Source organism: Microcebus murinus, chromosome 15, assembly GCF_040939455.1.
Source record: "Microcebus murinus isolate Inina chromosome 15, M.murinus_Inina_mat1.0, whole genome shotgun sequence".
Taxonomy (NCBI): domain Eukaryota; kingdom Metazoa; phylum Chordata; class Mammalia; order Primates; family Cheirogaleidae; genus Microcebus; species Microcebus murinus.
The window spans coordinates 35,010,367-35,019,063 of record NC_134118.1 but is presented as its reverse complement, the minus strand read 5'-3'; the positions used below and the strand labels follow the sequence as shown (position 1 = coordinate 35,019,063).

Here is an 8,697-nt window from a genome sequence, read left to right as displayed (position 1 = left end):
AAATATTTAAAAAATTTTAAATGGATTTTTGAAACAAATTGATGAGACCCTGGAAAAAATTAGGTGTGCACTATGGTGTCTGGTGGAAGACGTAAAAAACAGACTTCCATTTCTATTAGGAAAGGATGTTTCTCCTGCCTTCCTGGATTTTTGCTTGCTAACAGAAGAGATGAACACACTCAGTAAATTTTAAATTCTACAAACATCAGCCATTGTTCATTTCAGTGGCTTTAACTTAAAATGTTGATTTAAAACCACTCAGATCAAATGGGGGAAATAACTTTTTACTTTGCAATGGCCATCTATGACTTTGGGTGGTGTGGGAAGAGAAGTTTTCAAACCAATGCCCTTCAAGTTATAGAGAGGAGCTACCGTGTGACTCCCCTCCTGAGTACTGAGTGCCCCTTGGTATTTTCTTATAAAAATTTTAAAACCCACAGAGCTATTTAAAGATAAAAAAAAACTCATACAATTTTATTTTTCAAAGCACTACCAACGTCTCAGTTACAGTTAGCTACAGTACAAAGAATAATGAAATAGCACCTGGGATTTTTTTTTTTTTTTAGCAGGTTGTAAAGAATCTTGACTCCTTTACTTTCCTTATTTTCTCTCCACTTCACTAAACAAAGAAAACAATGGTCCCTCTCCCACTCCTTCAGCCTATTGGATCACTTAGGGGCCTGATTTTCATGCGAACAGCCTTGAGGGAATAGTCTGCTCCTCTAAAGGGGACCCAGACCACTCCATTCTCAATCTCATAAGGACTGTTGTCCCTCGGGTCATAGGACCCCCCAGGGTAGTAGACGCCATTGAGATTGGCTGCCTGGCAGTTGTTGTACCACCAGCCTCCCCCATAGACTTCCGCACAGTTCTCTTCCCACTGGTCTGCATCCCTGTCAAAAGTGCTGAACTTCATGCTGTCGTGAGAAGTGTACTCTGTCCCCTCCTCTACAGAACCTTCAATCAGAGCATCGCCCGCAGTGCCCTCATAGGAGGAGACCTGCAGGGCATAGCCGTCAGCCTCAGAGCCCACCCGGAAGTGATATTCTGCATAAGCCGCTTGCCCGGCCCAGTCCTCTAATTCAACCCTAAGAACAGAGCCCCTCTGGGTTAGCAAGTGGAGGTAGTCATTGCCTAGCCAGAATTCTCCTTCTCCCTTGTCATTCACGCTGCCGAAACCTCTCTTGTAGTCTTGCCAGGTCCGGTTAAAATTCAGTGATCCATCCATTCTTTGCTGGATCAAAAGCCATCCTCCCAAACTGGTCTCTTGATCGCAATAAACAGAAAAAATCTTACTGGATCCCGGTAGCTCGATATTGAAAATGCCACTTTGGGCACCTGAAGGATGTGTTTGGAGGACATCATCACAGTCTAAAAAAAAAATTAAGCTGGTTGGAAAAAGTTACTCTCATTTAACTTTACAAAGATAGGCCCAGATTAAAGAAGGCAAATATTGCTTGCCTGCCTGTCTTCCTTCCTTCCTTCCTTCCTTCCTTCCTTCCTTCCTTCCTTCCTTCCTTCCTTCCTTCCTTCCTTCCTTCCTTCCTTCCTTCCTTCCTTCCCTCTGTGAGGAAAGGATGCACTTACATTGGGATAGAACTTATTTATACCTGTAAATTGCAAAGGGGATTTTTCTCAAATGGATTTGGAATTTTACTTGCACATACTGACTAATAGCCAGTAACCAGCAAAGGGAGCTGAGCATCAATCAGTGCCTAATACAACTTGTTATTAACCTGATCTAAATGTCAACTGAGACACACACTAAAAATATGATTAATCAATTGAGTGACAATTGCAATAGCACACAATTTGAATGGTGAAAGAATTTGATTAAATAAACTCAAAATCTAGTTTCAGAAGAATCCATTCATTCATTTAAAATGTATTTATTGAGTGATAACTCTCTGCACTGTTAAGCATTTGGGAATACAGAGATGAATATGATATAGACAAAGGCCTTGCCCACATGGAACTTACAGTCTACCACAAAAAAAAAAAAAAAACAGACCAAAAAAAAGTAATTTCAATAAAGTGTAGTAGAGAGTTAGGAAAAAAGTGCAAGGTGCCATGGGGGCGCTTTGCAAAAACAATTAACTTAGTCTAGGGGGTCAAGGGATGCTTCTCCAAAGGAGAAGTGTGGATACCTCTGGATGGGCGCGATCTAGCATGGCCTCTCTTGATGCCATGTGCTCCTTTGAGGTCGGCTTCGCTTCCCGCCTCATCTGCCATTTTAAAGCTCTTGGTTTCAAATGTGGAGCCTCCTTTGTTGTAAGTCGTGCTACTACTGGTTACGAATTGTTTGTTGTGTCTTAAAGTGTTACCGCTGGGAGGAAATTCAGGTGCACCAGAATGATGAGAGCTGGTGGCTCCTAGGTTTGTGAAGATGTCAGATTCTGAGCCCCTAGCCTCGCTCTTACTGCCAAACCCTTGGAACAGAGATTCGAGTGAACTCGGGGATGTTTTTCCAGTGAAAGAGGAAGTCTCGAAAAAAGCAGCTTCTTCGGGGTGCCTGAGGCGGAATTCATCCAGGCCACCTAAGCCAGTAAACGGAGGCAACTCTTCTGCGTCAACACAGTCAGAACCATCATCGGAGGTCACTACTTCTTTGGTCACTACTTTCTGACCATCAGGACGTGTTACAGTCTTAGTAACAGTTTTAGAGCAGGAACTGCGCTTGATGGTTGTGCTACCAGAGGTGACCTTCTCATTACCAGTCAGGGACTCTTTCCCTCCTTTAGAAGTGACCAGTTTACCTGTGTGGTACTCTTTCTTTGTCCCTGGACTTACACTTCCTGACACCTCTTCAAATGTGCCCCAGTCTGGGTTAGTAGGCTTGGTGCTCCCATAGCCTGAGCTATCTGGCCTAAAACTTCCAGACCCAGAGCTCCCAGGGTTTCGGTTTCCAGGACTACCTGGTCCAGAGCTCCCAGGATTCCAATGTCCAGTACTACCAGATCCAGAGCTCCCAGTGCTCCAATGTCCGCTACTACTGGAGCTCCCAGAGTTCCAATGTCCAGTACTACCAGCTCCAGAGCTACCAGGGTTCCAATGTCCAGTACTACCAGCTCCAGAGCTACCAGGGCTCGGGGTTCCAGCACTTTCAGGCCCAGAGCTTTCAGGGTTCCAATTGCCAGGACTAGCAGGGTTCCTGGGGCCTTCTCGCTCTGATCCTGTTCCATAAGACACAGAGTCTCCTCTGGCATTGCCTTTTCCACCAGGCCTCTCTAACACCATTCTCATCTGCTGCACTTCCATTAGTGCCTTCCACTCTGGTGGGGCCTTCTGAAGCTGGCTCTTGTAATTTCCAGGAACCAAGTCTGCAACTGGGCTCATTTTTATCAGTGGCAAGTATTGCCTATCTCCAGTGGGAAGTAAGTTTTTGGCAATGACCTGTTCAAGTTGTTTCTGCTGATCTTCATAGTCCTTTAGATCTACCTGATGAATTAAAGCCCTACTGCATGACCCTTTGCAAGATCGGATCTTAATATCAATATCCACCTAGACAGAGGGGAGAAAAATAAAGAGAAAAGGTTGCTATAAACAAATAAACTATGTCTACTGAGTCCTTGGTAGTTAATTTATTTTTTGGAAACCTGTTTCATTTTTTTTACTTGGAAACCTACCAATCAATACTCTTTACTTCCTGCTTATCTAGCATCCTCAGTGGAGGAGATATTGGGCAGTGCAAGGCCAGCCAGGATAAGCAATGAGTGCTATCTGGACTCATCATAGCCTTAGAAAGGATCAAGAGTAAGATGCTATTCCCTCTGAACCAAAACACTGAGTAAGCCATCTTCGGTAAGACTGAGGCCAAAGACTCGGAGGCGTGGTGGTGTCAAGGCCTCTGGAATCAGGCAGAAACTGAACATTTGCTTTTGAAACATACTATCTATGTGCACTTGGAAAATGTACTTAATGTCTCTGAACCTTGTTCTTCATCTGTAGAGTATGGAAAATAATACCTACTTTTAGGTAGATAATGGATATAACACTTTTCTCTGAATATAGTAGACACTCAATGCATGACCATTGCCTTCCTTTTATCTACTATTCAAAAACAAGGAAATCTATGGGCGAAGCCACATTCTTACCTCCAGTCGTTTCATTTCTATCAGCTGAGACCTAACATTATTCTGCAGAAGTTGGATATGCTGTACTTTTTCTATGACTTTGCGCTTCAGGACTTCAATTCTGCTTCTCAGATCTTCTGACACTTGGTTATATGCACTGTCATAGTCTGAAATAGAAAAATACGGATACTGAAGTACTGCTGAGTGGCTGGCCTGTAATTGTCAGCAAAAAATTAAAAGAAGAAATTTCTTATAAATATTCCCACATTTTATTTTTGGATGTAGTTCGTTATAGCTGAATCTGTGGGTTCCAAACCTATTAGGCATTTGACAATGCTATGACACGCAGTCATCCATCCATGTCAGTGAAGATGTCCTACCAGTAACTATTAATCCCAATGAAACAAAGAATAAACTTCTTTGGAATTGTAAAGGTATAATGAGGAGTTAAAATAATTTGTTTGATTTCATTCCAATTACTTTATCACATTTTCAATCAAGAGACTTGAACATATTATTGGATTTTCTTACTGCAGAGTTTTTCTTCCCATCTATAGATTTGAAAATTGTTTCTAAGTTTTTTTGGGTCAACAGGATCATTCACTTGCCAGCTAGTGTTGTGATATCAACATTAAATTAGTCAAATGTCTCCTGAAGGCAGAAAGAGTCAAAGCGTGGCTGTAGGACTGAAGCCTCAGGAGGCTTGCTGCCCATGCCCAGAGTGAGTGCAGTGTTTCCTAGCCCTCAGGAGTGCCCTAAAAGAAAGATATAGCATGACCCTATATTTTAAATTTAAAAATGTATGTAATTAGCTCAGTGGAATCTGGGGGTTGAATTCCTAGCTTTGTGTCTTTGAGCAAGTTCTTTGACCACTCAGTTCCCTCCTCTGTAAGACAGAAACAAAAATATCAACTCAAAGGGTCAGGCCCATCTTATTTTCAGTATATACTCTGGAAAAGAACAAACCTAAATTCTTGTATCTAAAATTCTGACTTACCTTATGACCTTAAGCAATCTAAGCTGATCTCTCATTTTACTTTGTAAAGATAACAAAAACAAGCCCTTCCTTAAAGGTTAGGGATGTTATGGAGGCATGTGTTTCTACACTAAGTACTTTGGAAGAAAACTGCAGTAGTTCTAAGCAGACATCATATTTATTTAGGATTTTTGTTGTTTTCACTATAAAGTCAGAGCACTAAATATGTAATACTTACTATTGGCTTTGGCGAAATCCCCTCTCAAAATTTCCATTATATTTCTGGTTACTGAATAAGAATCCTTACTGTTCTTCTGATAATCAAATAGTGAATTTCTGAGCTTGTTTATTCTGTTTGTAAAATCTTGATTGACTTCATCAACCAACCCTTTCATCCTGCAGCCAGAAGGGCATTTGTAGTTCTGAAAGAAAAGGGGAAAATTACAGTAAAGCTCTTCCTCTTGGATCAAGAACCATTTTACAGGTTTCTATGTACCTCCCATTGCTTCCTGACCCACCTCTTCAGATCATCTACTGGCTTAAAAGTAGTTAAGAGGGCTAGTTAGAGGTCATAGAGAAATTCTGGAATGAGGGTCCACTTAACCATAGGCCAGGTCCCAGGAAATTGAGGCCACAGTACTCAGGTTCCTGGTATTTGCCTGAGCATGTAACTAAAGTGCAATCCGTTTGTTCCACTAAGGATCCAGAGTTGGGGAGGTAATGAAACAATGATCTTGGGATTAGATTCCTTTCCATCTGTCATCTTTTATATGGCATAAGAGGAGTTTTAGATTATTTCCTATTGGGAAAAGTTTCTGGGACCAGCCAGGTCAGCCTGTGAGCCTGTCTACCACGCCAAGGAAGGAAACTCCTGCTCCCCAGGCCCCTGCTCACCCAGTCTTCATCAGAGCAGAAGGGCCAGTCTGAATCTCTGCAGCTAGATTGATGTCTTTCCACCACTCTTGGGCCGCGCACGCCTCCTCCTTCAGCTAAAAATTCACCTCCATCGGTATCTGTAGCCTTTAAAGATTCATACACACACACAAAAGAGAGCGACAGCAACATCAGCCAAAAGGGGACGAGAGACTGGCAAGCCTACAAGTCCCAAGGAAGAGAAGGCGTTCTCGTAGAGATGAGAGGCACCAGCTTCAGGGCCTCCACAAGCTTCAGGTTTCTTATCTTCAAGTGAAAATCTTAAGACCCATTTTATGGAGTTGTTATGAGAATGAAAGGAGGTAAGCTGTACAAATTTCTTAACTGTGTTTGACACTAAATAAGCATTTGATAAATGTTTTAAAAAATCCGTTATAAAAGGAAAATTACTTGAGTCAACAAAATTAGTTAAATTTTACCTTTCCATTTTTACTAATGACTACAGATATATAATTGAAAAATTTAAACAGTTGTTTCTTCTGTAATTCCTGCTTCAGTAGAAAAAAAAACTACACTATCTTAACTTAATATTCCTCTCACCTTCAAATTTCTACTGTAATCTTTATGAGAAGGATTTGGATAAGCATTTACCAAGGACACAAATATGGCCAGTTCAGGCTTGGAAATACTTTTTAGTTTATTCATTCATGCAATAATTTCTTATTATTTGAAATGAAAAAGAAGTAAACTGAAAACAAAAATAATGGTCAGTGACTTGACAACTTTTTCTGAACATCTTATAATCAGAAATACAGATTTTAAACATTTCTCTTGGGAACCAGATTGTGAAATGGAATATAAAACAATTCTTTCAACAAGAATTTGTATCATAATGAATAAAGATGACTTCTAGGTTTTAACTTTTTATTTTAAACCACCAACTTACAAGGATTTTGTTGTGACTGCATTAATCTGGGACAGTTTATGCTTATAATTAGTTAACAATTGCAGTCTCATTCTTATTTTTTTTAAAAACACCCAAATAATAATAATACTAATTCAGGGAATCAAGAACAATTTATTTAAAAGAGTAAGTACAATTCTTTTGTCCAACAAATATAATAATAAATTCAAACATATTTCAGAATAAAATAGTACAACAATAAAAGCAGTCAAAAACTGATTATTCCAATAAAGGAAATAGGAGAAATAATTGAAACCTATGCATTATTCAAAATATCACCTTAGCAAATGATTTTAGTTTTATTTCCCACAAGAATTATATTTATGATTTTACAACAAGAAAAAAAATTAAGTTAGAAAACTTTTTAAAGTTTTTTCTGATATTAGGATTTATGAGTGGCAAAGGGCAAGAAATGAATTGGAATAATTTACATCCTAGATAACTAACCAGGAAGTAATCTAGTTTCTTGAACATACTTGTCATAATTTTGTAAGATTGGAGTGTTTCAGAAGCCTTGTTGAATGAAGTTTCTCTTCTTTTATATATGTCTCTAGAGTTAATTTTAGAAATTATTGCAATATTTAGACGTTATCTTAAAAGAATACAATTACTTCTAAAAAAGTATATTGCTTTATCTCTTCTGATTTTGCAAAGATGCTTCCAAAGATAAATCATTTGCTTTTTCTTTTTGTCTTGAAAGAAACACAAAAACAGCCTTTCAGAAAAAAAGTACTAAAAACCAAACTTTCTACTTATTACGGACAAATAGCAAGAAATTAAGAATTAGAGGGGAAAAAATGCTACCACACAATGTTTTGTTTCATTAACTAGCATTAGAATGCCCTAAGCCTTTGTAGCCACAAAGATGGCAAAGATTTCTTGCCTTTTAAACCACCACGACAACAACTACAGCAATGCTATAGGACTGAATGACAGATGTTAAAGCTTCCCCTTTGAATTGGATGCTTTAGTCCATCTCAGATCTTCGTCTTGGGGTCATATTACCCTGTACTTTTGAGGTGTCCACCCTATCTAGGCACTTGCCTCCAAGGCCTGGAGTTTATGAGGCTGAGAGTGTATCGGGACATAGACTAGGTAGACTCAGACCCTCCGGCTCTTTGTGGAATAACATCAAAGAGAAGGCACAAAGAGAAAATAAAAGGAACCATACCCATGCTGTGCCCACCACACTCAGGACCAGGCAGATGATCCTCATGGAAAACATCTTTTCTGAGGGAGGGGCTGGCTCACGCAGAGCCCTCCAGCTGAAAGAAAGGATTGACTCCAGTCCTAGCTCCCATCCATTTAAACCTGCTGCAGGTTTGGTTAATCATTACCTTTGTCCTGCTTAGACTGTCAATGCTCACTCTCCATCCTTTGTCCCTTCTATAATGTTGGTGTCCCAGAAATTCTTGCTCAATCCTCCTCAGCTTGTTTGCTTCCGATAAGCCGTTGCAAAGGTAGCATTTGATTCTCCAGCCAGCAGTTAGGGGAAGATCCCACATTCCAGGAACAGGGTGACTTTGAGAATGAAAAGGGGAATCTAGGAGGACATATCTGTATTTCCACACTTGAAGGAATATGGAGGGTGAGGTCTTCTATATGCTTATGTTGAACAGATTATTTTTCTCTGTCCAAAATGGTTAAGATAGCAGCCCTGGGAACCAAACATCCTGGGTTCATAATCCCAGTCACTGTTTCCCAGCTCTGTGCTCTTGGACAAGTTACTTTACCTCTTTATGGATCAATTTCCTCATTTAAAAATAAGGATGATGGGGAAATGGACATTTATTGAAACCTTAAAATCTGTA

General features: G+C 39.9%; 1 protein-coding gene across 1 annotated transcript; it reads right to left on the bottom strand.

Annotated features, from left to right (window-relative positions):
• Positions 1-445: 445 nt before the first annotated feature.
• On the bottom strand, positions 446-8,190 carry FGA (fibrinogen alpha chain). Its single transcript, XM_012783641.2, has 6 exons — positions 8,058-8,190; positions 5,944-6,069; positions 5,288-5,471; positions 4,095-4,240; positions 2,148-3,501; positions 446-1,371 (listed from the first exon to the last, which is right to left on the bottom strand). The coding sequence occupies exons 1-6, from the start codon at positions 8,109-8,111 to the stop codon at positions 656-658; spliced, it is 2,580 nt and encodes an 859-aa protein (XP_012639095.2). The 5' UTR covers positions 8,112-8,190; the 3' UTR covers positions 446-655.
• Positions 8,191-8,697: the final 507 nt, after the last annotated feature.

Coding starts and splice junctions, on each gene's coding strand:
- FGA (XM_012783641.2), bottom strand. CDS start 8,111: ATGTTTTCCATGAGGATCATCTGCCTGGTCCTGAGTGTGGTGGGCACA. Junction 6,070..8,057: donor GTGTGGTGGGCACAGCATGG/GTATGGTTCCTT, acceptor GAATCTTTAAAG/GCTACAGATACCGATGGAGG. Junction 4,241..5,287: donor GGATTTCGCCAAAGCCAATA/GTAAGTATTACA, acceptor TTTCTATTTCAG/ACTATGACAGTGCATATAAC.